The sequence below is a fragment of the Neltuma alba genome, unplaced genomic scaffold (genome assembly GCF_004799145.2).
Source record: "Neltuma alba isolate B1F8T4 unplaced genomic scaffold, ASM479914v2 tig00011481_pilon, whole genome shotgun sequence".
Lineage (NCBI taxonomy): Eukaryota > Viridiplantae > Streptophyta > Magnoliopsida > Fabales > Fabaceae > Neltuma > Neltuma alba.
The window spans coordinates 32,691-50,569 of record NW_021636150.1 but is presented as its reverse complement, the minus strand read 5'-3'; the positions used below and the strand labels follow the sequence as shown (position 1 = coordinate 50,569).

At 37.1% G+C, this 17,879-nt stretch overlaps 3 protein-coding genes across 4 annotated transcripts; 2 read left to right on the top strand and 1 right to left on the bottom strand.

The window, feature by feature from the left end:
* Positions 1-4,328: 4,328 nt before the first annotated feature.
* Positions 4,329-8,907, top strand: LOC114713956 (cysteine-rich receptor-like protein kinase 2). Its single transcript, XM_028898647.1, has 8 exons — positions 4,329-4,436; positions 5,671-6,486; positions 6,592-6,705; positions 7,057-7,196; positions 7,273-7,483; positions 7,637-7,871; positions 8,026-8,176; positions 8,305-8,907. The coding sequence occupies exons 2-8, from the start codon at positions 5,709-5,711 to the stop codon at positions 8,638-8,640; spliced, it is 1,965 nt and encodes a 654-aa protein (XP_028754480.1). The 5' UTR covers positions 4,329-4,436; positions 5,671-5,708; the 3' UTR covers positions 8,641-8,907.
* A 353-nt stretch (positions 8,908-9,260) lies between these two features.
* Positions 9,261-12,091, bottom strand: LOC114713960 (2-phytyl-1,4-beta-naphthoquinone methyltransferase, chloroplastic). Of its 2 annotated transcripts, none has more exons than XM_028898652.1 (8): positions 11,697-12,091; positions 11,541-11,578; positions 11,352-11,442; positions 10,554-10,642; positions 10,223-10,356; positions 10,076-10,137; positions 9,882-9,981; positions 9,261-9,539 (listed from the first exon to the last, which is right to left on the bottom strand). In XM_028898652.1, exons 1-8 carry the CDS (start codon positions 11,829-11,831, stop codon positions 9,439-9,441), a joined length of 750 nt encoding a protein of 249 aa, XP_028754485.1. In that variant the 5' UTR covers positions 11,832-12,091; the 3' UTR covers positions 9,261-9,438. The 2 variants fall into 2 exon arrangements, with proteins under 2 accessions (XP_028754485.1, XP_028754484.1); XM_028898651.1 differs by having other exon boundaries at positions 11,541-11,605; positions 11,697-12,089.
* A 1,984-nt stretch (positions 12,092-14,075) lies between these two features.
* LOC114713964 (uncharacterized) lies at positions 14,076-17,868 on the top strand. The gene is made up of 2 exons (XM_028898657.1): positions 14,076-14,930; positions 17,629-17,868. The coding sequence occupies exons 1-2, from the start codon at positions 14,076-14,078 to the stop codon at positions 17,866-17,868; spliced, it is 1,095 nt and encodes a 364-aa protein (XP_028754490.1).
* Positions 17,869-17,879: the final 11 nt, after the last annotated feature.

The window sequence follows — 17,879 nt, the reverse complement described above, 5'->3', positions numbered from 1 at the left end:
TTATCAAATTTGATTAAATTAAAAAAGTTAGATAAGTTAGTTAATTATAAGAAATATGAAATATTTTTTCAAAAATACTATAATCATTTTTTTAATATCCTCTTAACAAGTGATAAATAAGTCTTATATTTAGGATCAAGATCAATTCAACAATTAAGTCCTATATAAAAGGCCGGAAGAGTACTTTAATATAAAAGTTTATTATTGTTGAATTTAGTCATAAATATAATATTTCAATATATTTTTTCCTCTCCACTCATCATTCTTTTTCAAACTATCTTTGTTGGTTGTACATGTTAAGAGAATTTTATGATAGTTTCAAGGTAAAATATTAAAGAGGATATTTTAAAAAAATTAACATATATATTTTTATAAATAATTAATTTAATTAATTTTTTTAATTTATCCAAATTTATTAGGTAGATCTCATGTTGAGAAAGTGGGTAGAATGCTTTTTTCCAAAAAAAAAAATCACTTTTATTGTGAAAGGTCAACGCTACCTCCAAATTCAAAAGATGCAGATTCTGCGAAAACACCCATGAGATACAGTTGAGTTATTGGAACTCATGTCAGACACTAAAGACAAGACAATCCAATTTTTGTTCTTTTGGTCAATAGGCAATCCAATTTATACTTCTCAACATGCTTAGATTTTATATTTTGTTGTGATAGTTTCTGCTGTAATTAATATAAAATATAATTAATTAATTTAAATAAATTAAAAATATTAGTTAAATAAGTTAATATGATTTTTTTTAAAACACTCTGAGTATCTTTCTTAATTCCCTTCCTCCCTATCCTATTTAATTATTGTTGAGAGAATACCAATAAAGTTAATTTTAAAAAAATTAATAAACATGTAAAATAGGTCTTATATATAAAACTAATATGAACTTCTTAATTAACTTCTATATTAAAGATCCAAGGAGTATATACACATATAATGGTGTGATAGCATCTGATTTATATCTTTTTTGACCAGCAAAGGCATCTGATTTATATCTTATAATTAGTACTCAAAATAAAATTTATTGGAAACCAAAGTATTTATACATACTGACATTTTTCTTTTCTTTTCATTCTTTTTTGGGAAAATGACAATAAAATACCACTTGAATTTCAAAAAAACAAATAAGGCACCTGAATAAGCAAAATGACAAATAGGGCACTGAGTACCAATTTGAATTCATATTTTCGCCCAAAAGACCAAAATGCCCTGATGAAATTGGGAAGATAGACGCTGAAAGTGAGAGAAAGGAGAGAGGAAGATCGACGCAGTGAGAGAAATGAGAGAGGAAGACCGACGCTGATGAAATGCGGGAAGAAGGAAAGAAAAACGTTGGAAATGCTATTATCTTACTCCTTCGCATCACCATTCTGTAGAGATTGTTGATTTTGGTTGTGGGAAGAGGATTTGTAGTGAGAGAGGGAGTGAACCGAAGCGGAAAGATGAAGCGGAAATCAAAACTGGCAAGCAATTACGTAACGTAACTGCTGTCATATGCCTGCTGGTTTGTGGTAAATCCCATTACGTGAATGGTAAATTTCACTATACATGTAGTTAATTATGAATTTTACAAAATACATATTGTGATTTACAACTTTTATAGTGAAAGTGACTACTTTGTTAATGGGTTTTGCAACCTGTTTTCAGGAGATAAACAACTTATTTGTAAAAACTAATAAAAGTGACAACTTTTGTAGTCACGTTGAATTAACTGGTTGTAAAAGCCATTTAAGAAGTGGTCATTTTCACTATAAAAGTTGTAAATATCACTGTGTGTTTTGTAAAATTCAGCGTCAAATTTTATTGATTTTTAGAAACAAGTTGCTCATCCCCTGAAAAGAGATTGCAAAACTCATTTAAGAAGTGGTAATTTTCACTACAAAAGTTGTAAATATCACTCTGTGTTTTGTAAAATTCAGCATGGAATTTTATTGGTTTTTAGAAACAAGTTGTCAATCCCTTGAAAAGAGGTTGCAAAACTCATTTAAGAAGTGGTAATTTTCACTACAAAAGTTGTAAATATCATTCTATGTTTTGTAAAATTCAGCATAAAATTTTATTGGTTTTTAGAAACAAGTTGCCAATCCCTTAAAAAGAGGTTGCAAAACTCATTTAAGAAGTGGTAATTTTCACTACAAAAGTTGTAAATATCATTCTATGTTTTATAAAATTCAGCATGAAATTTTATTGGTTTTTAGAAACAAGTTGCCAATCCCTTGAAAAGAGGTTGCAAAACTCATTTAAGAAGTGGTAATTTTCACTACAAAAGTTGTAAATATCATTCTATGTTTTGTAAAATTCAGCATGAAATTTTATTGGTTTTTAGAAACAAGTTGCCAATCCCTTGAAAACATGTTACAAAACCCATTGAAGAATTGATCATTTTCACTACGAAAGTTGTAAATCTCACTATGTGTTTTGTCAAATTTAATAGGAAATTTTATTAGTTTTTAGAAACAAGCTGTCCATCCCTTGAAAACAAGTTACAAAACCCATTCAATAAGTGGTCATTTTTACTACGGAAGTTGTAAATCCCACTATATGTTTTGTCAAATTTAACGTGAAATTTTATTAGTTTTTACAAATAAATTGTTTATCTCCTGAAAATAGGTTGCAAAACCCATTAACAAAGTAGTCACTTTCACTACAAAAGTTGTAAATCACAATATGTATTTTGTAAAATTCATAATTAACTACATGTATAGTGAAATTTACCATTTACGTAATAGGATTTACCAAAAACCAGCAGGCATACGACAGTAGTTACGTTACGTAATTGCTTGCCATTGTTTTCTGATTTCCGCTTCAGTTCACTCCCTCTCTCACTACAAATCCTCTTTCCCACAACCAAAACCCACCAAATCAATAATCTCTACATAATGGTGATGCGAAGGATTTAGTTTCGTCAACTGGAGAGGGTTCGGTTTCGTGGAGTGGAGGGATTGGTTTCATCGAGTAGAGGGATTCGGTTTCACTGAGGGGAGGGATTAGTTTCACCGAGTAGATGGATTGGTTTCGCCAAGTGGGGGCAGTTTCTTTTTCGCCGAGTGGGGGGAATTGCTTTCGCTGGGAGGAGGTGATTTCTACCTTTCTCTATCTCCTCAATTTTCAAATACAATAAGGACAATTCAGTCTTTAGGCCAAAAATCAAAATTCCAGATTGGTACCTGATGCCTTCTTTGTCATTTTGCTTATTCAGGTGCCTTATTTGTCTTTTTGGAATTCAAGTGGTATTTTAGTGTCATTTTCCCTTCTTTTTTCTTGAGCTAGCATGGAAGTTGGAACGCAGCATCTCATGCTAACGTCATTTTATGACTTCCCATGAGGACTATTGTAGGATAGTTTACGTTAGAGGATCTGAAAAAAGTGAAAATTTACTGGGAATTAATTTCAGATGAACCATGAAATTTTTAAAACATTACTACTGCTATTACCTGTTTTTTATATAAAACCTAATTGAGAGTTTTAAATTAAATTCTAAATATAAGATATTAATTTTTTTTTAACTATAGGTGAAAGATCTTCAGGTGAGTGAATCTCGAGTACGGTGTACAAATAGCTTACTCTTTATAGCGCATTCCAAGCAGACACCTGAAAGCTTAAAAAGATTCCCTATTTGCTGCTTTAGCAATCATCTCGAACTTGAATCGGAGCGATAGGGAAGCACTACAAGTATTGAATTCATAGCAAAGAGAGTAACTCTTTCTTTTACATTTAAATGCACATAATTAAATATGATAATTTAAGAAAGTCGATCCATATTTGTGTTATTAAGGAGTGCAGGTAGTATTAAGTTACTTAAAATTACATCCCTCTTAAATGTAGCATACCTTTCCTAATAATCTATAATAAGTTACTTAAAACTTCATTACTTTGGATGGACCATCCAGATTAAATATATATAATTTAAATTTTACTCATTTCATAATGTTAATACTTTTGTTCAAAAAATAGAGCATAAAATAAAAATAATGTTATATTGTTAACTTAAAATATTAAATTTAAAAATTTAAAAATCTAGACCAGCAACTCGCACTTCGAAATGATCAAAAGAAGAGTAGTATGGTAGAATTCGTAACATCCCTCAGGTGGGCTAAATATTACAAACTTTGGGTCCTTGTATGTATTATTTCCTTTTCCGGCAAACCGCGCAATCTTCCCAGAAATACGAACGCGTCATTGAATTGTTTGTCACAGAAGCTAAACACTCGCTATCTGTCAAGGCTCTGTTTGTTTGTTTTTTTTTTTTTGGGTCCCTTTTCAAACGATAAACGCGTTGTTGGAGTAGCTGAGCAGGCTTTAAAGCCTTTTTCTTGGTTTCCCACGAAATCAATTTCTCAAGGTAGTTTGTCTCGTATATAGAATTCACGTATCCCGTAAAGAGAGACTTCAATTCAATTCTGGAACTGAATGGAATTGGAAAGCACAGGTAAGAACCTTCTAAACAGACTTGTCTACTTCTCTTTCTCATTCGCTGAATTCACTTCACACTTCATCTGACTTCTCTTTTGATTTCAACTTCTTTATTGAACTACCATACTAACATTGTACTTACAGAACTAGAACTATTCATGGTTGACGAATTACAGTCTCGCATGATGTCAGAAACTTTAAACCGAGTTTTGGCCGTCTGTTTCAGCTTGCTATGCAGGCGTGACCTTGGTTCTTGTCTCTGCTTCTTTTCTTTGCTTTTTTTCTTTTTCTTTCTGATCTTTTCTTAGAGAAGATTGCTTTCATTGATGGTGGGGCTTTGTAGGGCCTCATCTCTTTAAAAATATAATAAATGGGACAGGTTTTCCTGGGGCCTAAAACTTGTAATTTATCACCGACGATTTGTCTAGAAGCTTTTTAAATTTTAATATCCCAGCAACAATAGCAAGTCATTTTGACTTTGGCACCTTCTGCATGTTAAAGAAAGTTCACCCCAAGTCTGAAGAAGGGTTTTATTTTTTTCTGAATTATATTTCAAATATTCTTTTTATAATTTATATTATTTTGTCTAGACTACTTTTTAGATTTAAAAACGTATTTTACTCCATCAACTAAATACATATGAAACTTTTCAAGAGTTTTTGAAATAGAATTCAACTTCTCAGTATATATAATTTATTCTTATCAACCCAACAACCTTCTTTATATGGCTCCAATGACTTTTTGAGGAGCCATTACTTACCGCCAAGGTTGTCAAGAAAATCAGGCCTCCGGCTCCAATGGACATTACAATCGTGTCCAACATTGATGGATTATTCCAAGTGGGGTCAGGGTGACAGCTCATCAACCCTATTCTGTCTAGTATTGAAGTGTGAAACTAAATTTTATACTGATATAAACACAAGCCACGAAAGAAACAGATTTACCTTTTAAGAGCTGGAGAAATTATCACCCTGTTGTTTTACAAACCTTTTTAAGTGATCTCCTACCAAAAAGTCTGTGCCTAATTCGGTTCTTGTCCTCCTTTCACACATCGCCCCTCCTATCTGCATCTACTTTTGTCCTTACATAGCCTTCGTATTCAACCTAAGCTAATAATGATGCATTTCATTTTCATGGATCCAACAATATGTTAAAATTTCTGAGAGTAAACGATGTGATCATAAAACCCAGAATGATCTTGTATCTAATATAGCTACAAGCAGAACTTTTAAATTCTCCTTTCACTGCAGTTTCTTGTTGAGCAGTCCAGCAATCTGTAGCAGAGAACATGAAGAAGGCAGTCCAATTAGCCTCTTGTCAATCCCTTATTCTCCTTCTAATCAAATCATTACTACCACTATTTATGCTGCCAGAAACAGTAGTGGCAGATCCGAGAACCAAGACAGTGCAAATAATGTGTGGAAGACAGACAGAGCACAATATCACAAACTTTGTGTCAAATTTTGTTACAACCATGGATGTTATCAGTGATCAGATGCGCCATGATGGGTATGGCACAGCAGTTTCAGGGAGAGGTCCTGATACTAACTATGGCCTTGCTGAGTGCTATGGTGATCTTTCCTTACTTGACTGTGTCCTATGTTATGCTGAGGCACGAACAGTTCTTCCTAAGTGCTTCCCCAGCAATAGTGGTCGTATATACCTTGATGGTTGCTTTATGAGGGCTGAGAATTACAGCTTCTTTCATGAGTACAGAGGAGAAGAAGACAGGGCTGTGTGCGGAAACACAACCAGAAAAGGCTCGAGTTTTCAAGCAACAGTGAAGCAGGCGGTTCTGAGTGCAGTTGAAACCGCAACAAATAATGACGGGTATGCCAGGGGGAAGGTTGCTGTATCAGGAACAGCAAATGAGTCAGCTCATGTTCTGGCTAATTGTTGGCAAAGTTTGAACACAAGCTCCTGTAAAGCTTGTCTTGAAGATGCTTCTTCTTCGATATTCGGATGCTTGCCCTGGTCGGAAGGAAGAGCTCTGAATACTGGCTGCTTCATGAGGTATTCAGACACAGATTTCCTGAACAAGGAACTGGAAAGTAAAAGCTCATCAGGTAATTGTGTTATGATCCAGCTTTGAGCACTAAGAGAAATTTACATATAATAATGATAGATCATAGATCCTTGAGTTAGTTAGTTCCCATTGCTGAATTTTGCAGGTAATATAGTAGTGCTAGTGGTTGCAATTGTCAGTTCAGTGATTGTTTTCGTGGTTGCAACTGCCTTCGGGGTTTATGTCTGGAAACAGAGATACATTCAAATGAAACGGAGAGGTATGTGACTTATTCAATGCCCTGCCTTGGAAAACGTAACTTTTTAAAACGTAATACTCTTTTTAACATTAAAGGCCTATTTTTAAGGTATGAATCATTTAAATATCCTTTCTACCTTCCAATGTAACATTTTTATGCCTCACAATATTGAAAACTATCCACTCATATAACTCAAGCATGTCAAACACAGAAAGTCACGCAATTCCTAGTGAAATATAACCAGTTCCTTCCTAGGATTTAAAGAGCCTGGGTCCAGTTCTTGATATCGTATGGTACTATAATGAGGAACCATAACTTATTTTAAATTATCCAAAGATGTGTACTGACCCCGATAGTTATTCTGCATTGAAGCTTCAAATGACGTAGAAAAGTTAGCAAAGACCCTTCACCACAACGGCTTGAACTTCAAGTACTCAACATTGGAGAGGGCAACCGACTCTTTCGATGTTGCTAACAAGCTTGGACAAGGAGGGTTTGGGACAGTTTACAAAGTATTTCCCTCTTGTGATACGCTTATATAACCATTATTTATCAAATAGAAACCACTCTTAACATTTTCCATTGCAGGGAATTTTGCCTGATGGAAGAGAGATTGCAGTCAAGAGGTTATATTTTAACAACAGACATAGAGCAGAAGATTTCTATAATGAAGTCAACATAATCAGCAGCGTGGAACATAAAAATCTAGTCAGATTGTTAGGATGCAGTTGTGCAGGGCCTGAAAGCCTTCTTGTTTATGAGTATCTACCCAACAGAAGTCTTGATCGTTTCATTTTTGGTAATTACTCAAATCCTAATCTAGCTCCGTTTAGTGCGCGGTACTCAGACAATTGAGCGCCAGTTAAAGCTATTTATGGCCTATTGTAATTCATTATGAGTTTCACAATGTGAGTTTAATATGATATTTCTTAATCATTTTATCGCATGACAGATAAAAACAGAGGCAAGGAACTAAACTGGGATAGGAGATATGAGATTATCATTGGGACTGCAGAAGCATTAGTCTACCTGCACGAGAAGTCCAAGATTAAGATAATTCATAGAGATATAAAAGCCAGCAATATCTTACTGGACGCAAGGCTTCGAGCTAAAATTGCAGACTTTGGTTTGGCTAGGTCTTTCCAAGAAGAAAAAAGCCACATCAGTACAGCTATTGCAGGAACTTTGTAAGTATCTTTAACCATGTTGCGTGTTTGACAGTTAAAAACAGAGTTTTAAGCAAGTTAGACTACTATGCTGAATAACTTATGTGTCATTGTAAAACTACCACGTTATATCTGAAATTAATCTTTTCTTATGCTATTTTTTCTGTGCTTGCAGAGGGTATATGGCTCCAGAGTACCTAGCTCATGGTCAATTAACAGAGAAAGCAGATGTATATGGTTTTGGTGTGCTTCTGCTAGAAATAGTTACTGGGAGACAGAATAACAGAAGCAAAGCATCAGAATATTCAGACAGCCTAATTACAGTGGTCAGTTACTTATTATTCCATTACTTAATGAATTCTACTTCTCTTCAACCACACATTTCTCATATTATGACTAGATTGAGATCTGAACTAACCTAGCCTTGTCTTTGTTTGCCTTCTGGTAAGATCAGACATGGAAGCATTTTCAGTCAGGGACAGCAGGACAACTACTTGATCCAAATCTAACATCGCAGGAAAACCACAATAGCGATGTTAAAGATGAAATTCTAAGAGTGGTGCACATAGGACTTCTATGCACTCAAGAGATCTCTTCATTGCGACCAACTATGGCAAAAGCTTTAGAGATGCTAACTAAGAAGGAGGAGCAACTTCCTGCTCCCTCAAATCCACCCTTCATAGATGAAAGCACAATGGAACTCCAAGACATATATGGTGATCCATTCTATCCTCTCAATGCAGCAGATTCAATTGCTACTATGTCCCACAGCGAATTTTACCCCAGGTGACCATCAGATTGGAGAGAGAAATCACTTATATGCATCAAATTCTGCACGCCAGCTTCACTTGAGCTGGCAGATGCTCGGCTCGGCTCAAACTTGCATAAGTTGGAAGTCGCTAGCAATTCTTTGCATCATCCGAAATTTTATGATGTTCACATTTAGATACATGGGAAGTAGCTAAGCTTTCAGACATCCTAGTAGAGTTGTAGGTAGTAAATAGTGGATATTGAATAAATCGAATCATGATCGACTTCACATGGATTTTTGGGTCAATATCTCATCATCACTTGATCCTTTGCCACATTTGGATAGAGCTCCTCCCACTTGCAAAGAATACTCGTTTTCAACGAAAAAAGAAAGAGAAGATAAATTGAAAGCTACTGTGGTTTTGCACTTTGATCTGCCGAGTAAAACAAGTCGCTTATGCATTACAAGCACAAACCATAAAAAATAAGTGCGTGATCAAGGGAAGTAGGTGTAAGAGCAGGCACGATTAATTCATCAATAATGCCCTGAAATTAATACTGCAGCTTTGCAATGTAACAACTTTTGCAGAACTTACTTGGGGGACAAAACCAGAAAAAGAAAGTTACTTTTTTCAACTGTATTGTCTGGAACATTTATTGTGGCAAAAAGAGCAAGCAGTAGTAGTCTCCATTGCACATTCAGTAAACTTCAAAATGTCAAGAGTGGAGCACTTTGATTAAGAGCAGAGTCTGTGTAATTACAAGCGGAGCAAAAATCGCCCCGCGATAATAAATAAATACATATCCACTGGAATAAAAATCCATAAATAAATCCCATCTAACGTTTTGCTACCAGGCAGCCCATGAAGCCTCCACTGATCTCATAGTGTCGTGCAGTAGAAAAACCAACTTCTAAAGCAAGTTTCTCCAATTCCTTCCCTGCATCAATGGAGGGTTTTATTAATTACACAATCAATATGACAGGTCATGTAATAGCCAGAACTGTTTGATTTTTTCCTTCTATCAAGTGCAACTAAGAACTATGTAGGTTTCAGTTGCTCATGCTTCAAAAGTAGATTGATGTAAACTAAATAAAGGCAGGAAACTGCTCCAAAGAACAAGGAATTTTGCGCAAAATATGCAACTACAATCAACTTCTGGCTTCTATAGTAGCTAAAACAAATTCCATATTTAAACAAAAAGAGAAAAAGGCCTGTCTGCACACTTCGAGTACATTGAAGGCAGAGGAAAAGCCATGATGAACATAGATTGAAAACAAACCTGTCAAAAACTCTCTGATTGAGCTATTTAGATATCTATATTCTTCGGAGAGGCCATAACCAGAGGCCACTGGGACTACAACGTTGTCAATCATCCATTCCTAGCAGAAGTTAATATGTGCAGATTAATGCTAAGTAGCCCCATCATCTAAAGTGAGATATTGTGAAGTAATAACCCATAAAAATTATGCCTACCATAGCTGAGGCAGTCAGAAATTGATCGCTCTTATTAAAGTCAAGGATAGACACTCTGGAGCCTGGAAAAATGAAAAGGCATAACAGAATGACAAATATAAGAGATCGCCGATAATAAAATTGATGGGGTTCAGAGACAAAAGCTACCAGCTTTTAGGACTCGTAATATTTCTTGCATGGCCTTGCGCCTATCAACCACATTTCGCAGACCATAACCCATAGTTATAGCGTCAAATGAACCATCAGTAAATGGCAAGTTAAGAGCATCGCCTTCAACCCATCTGCCAAGCAATGAACAGTCACTGCCTTCACATTTTGGTCACATGAAATAGTAACCCATAACTATACAACACAATTTTGCAGCTTAATAACAGAGAAGCAACAAGATTTGTTAAGGATAACTGTAGCCAAAGAATCAATTATATGCTCCAAGCTCCTATGTAATGTTTTCCGTATTGCTAGGATTACCGATGCTCACTCAATATTACTGAAGTAGTCCTTCGAAAGCAAGTTCTGACGAGATGAAGCAATCAACAATTGCTCCTTGGAGAAGTCAAGACCAGTCACCTGCAAGATTCCATGACCCCAAAAGACATCAATTACATTAAAATCCACCTTAAACTATCAGAAAATTTAGTACTCCTCTAATCCTAAATATAAAACCCATTTCGTAGTGTAAAATTACACTACAAAATGGGTCTTATATTTAGCACCAGAGGGAGTATTACTTATTAGTGTGTCTGTGTGTATGTAATCAGTATTAGAGTATATGTAGCTGACTTCATTAGGAACTAGTCAGGCTTTTCTTAGACAGCTGTACAGCATAAGTTACTGAGTTATATCACCGGATATATAGACACCTGTACTGTCATCGGGATGGAGCCCATTATCAATAAAGTGCACTTTTCAGTGTTAAGCAAGGTTACCTTGCAATAGCATAAAATCCTGTACCCACTAATTCCCCCATATCTAAACATAAAGGCAAAATTGACATGGGTGTTTAAGTGGAAACAAAAACATGATTTTAAAAGTTTTGTTTCGATCGAGTACTTTTTTTTAAGTGATATCCAAACACAATCAAGCATTAAAAAAAAAGGTCCACCAAAGATTAAACATCTAGGCTCATGGCTCCATACTACTCAATTCTACGACCAAACTCCCGAACAGAAACAAGGGCAATCATTTGTTAAGATGATGAACAGAACATTCACATAGTCCAAATTAAACTAAACATTAGAACAGGAATTGGCAATAGGAAACAGGAAATGAAAGCAACCTCGCCGTTTAAGCCAACTTTCTCAGACAAAAGAAACGTTAAATCCCCACTCCCACAGCACACATCCAATACACGGTCTCCCATTTTCGTTCTGTTTCAGAGTTCAAACAAAGAGCGCATTAAGGGAGGGGCGAAAACCCCAAACGTTTGAAGGAAACGCATTGATTCCGTGGTAAGGGAACAGCATACCCGCTCCATGACACTGCCATTCGCTTCCAAATGCGATGCTGACCCAGGCTCAACAAATCATTGAGCTAAGGAACCGGATCAAAAAATAAATGGAAGAAAAAAAGTGTGATGAGATGATACAAAGAAGAAACGAAGAAGAAGGGAGAGAAGGCGTACGTAATCATAGACGGGAGCAATGCGAGTGAACAAGGCCTGGCGTTCCGCGACACATCGAACTGGGTTTCTTAATGTTGGAAAAGCAAGGGGCCGAGACGACGAGAACGGAGCAGGCATGACGTGCAAGAACGCCATTTCCAACTAAATTTCTTATCCCCAGAAGCCACAAGGCAATCAATCTCAAAGTCATTGTCGCTTTTCAGGAACCTCATATTTATAGCATATCTAGCTAACCTATCTGCTAGTTTACGGTTTACACGCACACAATTCCAGCCAAGTTAAGGCCCTGGGCACGCAGTGGGCACAATCCTATAATGGGCAATGGCCTTCCTTCACCTTCGTCATTGCTGCTGGATATTCTGCCATCTTACAGCAAAAGCCGACAACTTGACCAACACAGCCTTTCACCTATGGCCTCTGCCCCCGTCTTTTTATTCTTTTTCTAAATTACTTCTAACATATTTTAAAACATAGGTTAAAATTTTTTTAAAATTTTATTAATTTTTATTTAAAATTTAATAATTTTATAACTTTATTTTTATTTAATATATATTATACTATATATAAACAAAGTTAAACATAATAATAAATGAAGAGTAATGTCTATAAAAAATTTTTTCTTAGTACACTATAAATAAAACAAAAAAAGTCTCTCTCTGCCCTGTAAGAACTAGAGGAGTATAAAACTATAACCCTACTTAAACACCGCATAAATCATTTTAAGCATGATCTTAACGAAATGAATCAAGAATAGCTTTAACTGAAGAGTTAAAGAAAGCTCGCTTCTAACAACCCAAAAAAAAAAACAAATAAATAAATATCAGAATCAGAGCGCTTCAGTCATTATAAGTCATTTTTCCTGAAATTACAGCTTATCATGAGAAGACGGCCAGTTCTTCAGGCCCCAACAAAAAAAAGACAGTTAATTCCATAATTCAGTCGCCTCCCTAGAGTCCATGATGTACTCATCCTGAAAGGATAAAATTTACTTGGCGCGCACAGAACTTGTGTAAACCTCTTTCGTTTAAAGGGAAAATTACTGTAGAGTCCCACAGAAGACAATTTACTACCAGAAGGTCCCATGAAATCAGAAAATGTATATGAGGTCCCAAGGGACTTATAGCAAAAAATTTGAAACTTGCAATTACTTTCTTGCCCTTTTGATTAGAGAAAGTAACCGAAGCACACTCAAAATCGTTTCGGTTTTCATCTTCGCGAAATCGGCCGCGCGCTCACACTCCGTCGCCCGCTCACACTCCGCCGCCGTGTCGTTGGTGCTTTATCCTTGTGTGCTCCGACAGGTTCAATCTCCGGCGAGGTCTGTTAGTTTCTGGTTGGTACATTGTCGGTCGCTGCTCCGCATTCGGTCACTCTCTGGTCCAACGCCTTCAATCCCCTGCGCGGTCCATCGGTCTCGGGTCTGCACGCCGTCAGTCTGTCGTCCGCAGTCCGTCGGTCTCTCGTCCGCCCGCCGTCGCCGTCTTCTCCGACGCATTGAACGGTTTCAATCTCCAGCACGGTCCGGCCGACTCTGGTCAGCACTCCATCCCTCTCTGGTCCGCACTCAGTTGCCGTCTGCTCTGACGCCGTGAACTCTCTGGTACAGTCCGGTGGTCTCTCTACTAACGCCTCAATCTCCAGACAACTAGTCTCTCTCGGTTAGAATATTTGACAATTTGAAGCTTCTTGGTCATATTTTGAAAAATGTTTGGTTTGGAATGTTTGAACATTTGAATTGTTGATTGTTCGTAAAAGCTGCTCGATGACCTGAAGTGGTTTGGAATGTTCGGTTGTTTCGTGTGTTTATATATGGAACCAGTGATAACCGTGACTTGTATTTTCACTGTGAATGTGGATATTACAATGATCTGACATGCGAATAAAAGTTAGGGGCAAAAGTTGGGGCTGGTTGGTACAAAGTTATATTAGAGATCAGTTTGAAGAACACTGGTTAAAATTGTCAAAAATTTGATTTGGTAGAGCTTTTTAAATGCAGCAATCAGTTATTGTTAATATTGCTGAATTAAAAGGGAGAACTTTATGTAATTGATTTGTTCGGCAATAAAATAATAAAGGTTTTGTTTGGCTTTTTATGGTGGGCTCCATGGTGGAATGTTAATTTGGCCATAAGGTCAGAAAGGGAATTGCTTGTTGGATATAGCACCTATTGGCTCTATACTATAACCAATGAAGGGAAATTCATTCTGGTGGATTGATTTGTGATCCATATTATTTACTGCCGTTCATTGCTTTCTGTCATCCAAAGGGATATATTTTGATTTTGTTGATTAGTGAATAATTTGGTGGTGTTGAAGATACTTACTATTTTAAAATATATGTTGATGACAGTAATTTTTTTCCTTTTTGCAGTCGAACAAAATGACTAAAAAGAGTAAGAGTAAAGATGGACAAAGGGCTAGGAATTTCTCCGGATACATATTATTCACTGAAGAGTTTTATGAGCAGAACAAGAAGAAGTTTAAGTCTTTTGAAGAGGGCACTAACTCTGTGAAAAAGGCTTGGGGGAACTTAACAGAAGAGGAGAAAGAACAATATGGTGAAAGGGCTAAAGAAATGAGAGTCCCACCAAAAGGGAAGAATTATATTGTTCCCTTTCACACACGCTGTGCTCCGGGACAATTTATGGAAGTCTGCAAGCAATTAAAGAAAAGTAAAGAGAAGATGGAAAGACTGAAAAGAATAGGTTTTGATAAATTGGTTGACATATGCTGCTCACAGATCTATAGAGATTTTTGTGGTGAATTGATCCGTGTGTTTGACCCTGTAAGTAGGCAAATTTCAATTCGAGGGAAGACGCATTTAGTGGGGCCCGAAGATGTAAATGAATTGATGGGTCTACCATTTAAGGGGGAAGATATTAAAATAAATGTGGAGAATGAAGATGAAACGTTCAAGAAATTAAGGAGTGACTACGGGAAAGTGCCATACAAAACAATAGGAACATGGTTGATTGAAGGAAAAGAGGAAGAAAAGTTTGAATTCCTTTTTGTTATGTATGCACTAGGAGTCCTCTTGTGTCCTGGCTCTAGTGTATGGGTGAGTGATAAAGTGTTGAAAGTCATGGTGGTGACAAAGGATAGTTTAGGACACTATGATTGGAGCAGCTTAGTTTTGAAAGAATTCTGCAACTCAATTGCAGAGTTCAAGAAAGGAAAGAAGAAAGGAAAAGCTGATGGGACGAAAAATGTGGGAGGTTGCATGTACTTCCTAATGGTAAGTGTGGGTATGATTCATTTACTTTGATGTTAGTTTATTGTCAATGTGCTGTGTAGGTTGTGATTGGTTGCTCTGTATGTTGTTATTTACTACTCTGTTGTCAATGTGCTGTGTAGGTTGTTATTTACTACGCTGTCAACTGCTTATGTATAGGTTGTGATTTGCTGGTGTCAAGGTTGTTATAGTACTGTGTGCAGGTTGTTAATGGATTGTGTTGGTTTGTCACCTGGTTATGTATAGGTTGTAATTGCCTTCTGTTCGTGTTGTCATTCGGTTTATCGTGGGTTGTCAATGGCTGCTGTGCATGTTGTGAATGACACAACTGTAGGTTGTGATTAGCTGATGTGTAGGTTGTGACTGTATGGTGTGGAGGTTGTTATTTTCCTGTGTTCAGGTTGTCATTAGGATGTGTTGGTTTGTCACCTGGTTATGTATAGGTTGTAATTGCAGTCTGTTCGTGTTGTCATTCTGTTGAGTATGGGTTGTCACTGGATGCTGTACATGTTGTGAATGGCGCAAATGTATGTTGTGACAGGGTTATGTGTAGGTTGTGATTGGTCACTGTGTATGTTGTTATTTACTACTCTATGTCGTCAGTTGGAGAAATGTACGCTGTGAACTGGTTATGGATATGTTGTGACTGCGAAGTGTAGAGGTTGTTATTGTCTGTGTGCAGGTTGTCATTAGGATGTGTTGGTTTGTCACCTGGTTATGTATAGGTTGTAATTGCAGTCTGTTCGTGTTGTCATTCTGTTGAGTATGGGTTGTCACTGGATGCTGTACATGTTGTGAATGGCGCAAATGTATGTTGTGACAGGGTTATGTGTAGGTTGTGATTGGTCACTGTGTATGTTGTTATTTACTACTCTATGTCGTCAGTTGGAGAAATGTACGCTGTGAACTGGTTATGGATATGTTGTGACTGCGAAGTGTAGAGGTTGTTATTGTCTTGTGTGCAGGTTGTCATTAGGATGTGTTGGTTTGTCACCTGGTTATGTATAGGTTGTAATTGCATTCTGTTCGTGTTGTCATTCTGTTGAGTATGGGTTGTCACTGGATGCTGTACATGTTGTGAATGGCGCAAATGTATGTTGTGACAGGGTTATGTGTAGGTTGTGATTGGTCACTGTGTATGTTGTTATTTACTACTCTATGTCGTCAGTTGGAGAAATGTACGCTGTGAACTGGTTATGGATATGTTGTGACTGGAAGTGTAGAGGTTGTTATTGTCTGTGTGCAGGTTGTCATTAGGATGTGTTGGTTTGTCACCTGGTTATGTATAGGTTGTAATTGCATTCTGTTCGTGTTGTCATTCTGTTGAGTATGGGTTGTCACTGGATGCTGTACATGTTGTGAATGGCGCAAATGTATGTTGTGACAGGGTTATGTGTAGGTTGTGATTGGTCACTGTGTATGTTGTTATTTACTACTCTATGTCGTCAGTTGGAGAAATGTACGCTGTGAACTGGTTATGGATATGTTGTGACTGCGGTGTAGAGGTTGTTATTGTCTTGTGTGCAGGTTGTCATTAGGATGTGTTGGTTTGTCACCTGGTTATGTATAGGTTGTAATTGCATTCTGTTCGTGTTGTCATTCTGTTGAGTATGGGTTGTCACTGGATGCTGTACATGTTGTGAATGGCGCAAATGTATGTTGTGACAGGGTTATGTGTAGGTTGTGATTGGTCACTGTGTATGTTGTTATTTACTACTCTATGTCGTCAGTTGGAGAAATGTACGCTGTGAACTGGTTATGGATATGTTGTGACTGGAAGTGTAGAGGTTGTTATTGTCTTGTGTGCAGGTTGTCATTAGGATGTGTTGGTTTGTCACCTGGTTATGTATAGGTTGTAATTGCATTCTGTTCGTGTTGTCATTCTGTTGAGTATGGGTTGTCACTGGATGCTGTACATGTTGTGAATGCCGCAAATGTATGTTGTGACAGGGTTATGTGTAGGTTGTGATTGGTCACTGTGTATGTTGTTATTTACTACTCTATGTCGTCAGTTGGAGAAATGTACGCTGTGAACTGGTTATGGATATGTTGTGACTGCGAAGTGTAGAGGTTGTTATTGTCTGTGTGCAGGTTGTCATTAGGATGTGTTGGTTTGTCACCTGGTTATGTATAGGTTGTAATTGCATTCTGTTCGTGTTGTCATTCTGTTGAGTATGGGTTGTCACTGGATGCTGTACATGTTGTGAATGGCGCAAATGTATGTTGTGACAGGGTTATGTGTAGGTTGTGATTGGTCACTGTGTATGTTGTTATTTACTACTCTATGTCGTCAGTTGGAGAAATGTACGCTGTGAACTGGTTATGGATATGTTGTGACTGGCTGGTGTAGAGGTTGTTATTGTCCTGTGTGCAGGTTGTCATTAGGATGTGTTGGTTTGTCACCTGGTTATGTATAGGTTGTAATTGCAGTCTGTTCGTGTTGTCATTCTGTTGAGTATGGGTTGTCACTGGATGCTGTACATGTTGTGCATGGCGTAAATGTATGTTGTGACAGGCTTATGTGTAGGTTGTGATTGGTCACAGTGTATGTTGTTATTGGGCAGTGTGTAGGTTGTGATTGGTCACTGTGTATGTTGTTATTGGGCAGTGTGTAGGTTGTGATTTTCCGCTGTTTATGTTGTCAGTGGCCTGTTTGGATGATGTTGTTGTATATCTAAGTTATCATTAACTTCACATGCAGATTTATTGCCTACAACACTTTCCTCTCGGAAAAGAAAAGGCGGCAAAAAATGAAAATGCCATTACTTATTGGGATGAGGAAAAAGTGAAGGCAAGAGTGAAATCAGAAAAGAATAGCGACAGAGGCATACTGCATGGCGTTCCGAGTGTCGGTGGGGCTTCAACAAGTGCATCCAACACAGGAATAAAGCTAACTCACCCTGTAAGTAAATCATGTGAAGCTTATTTTGGTGCTGTGTAGAATTTGGAGTA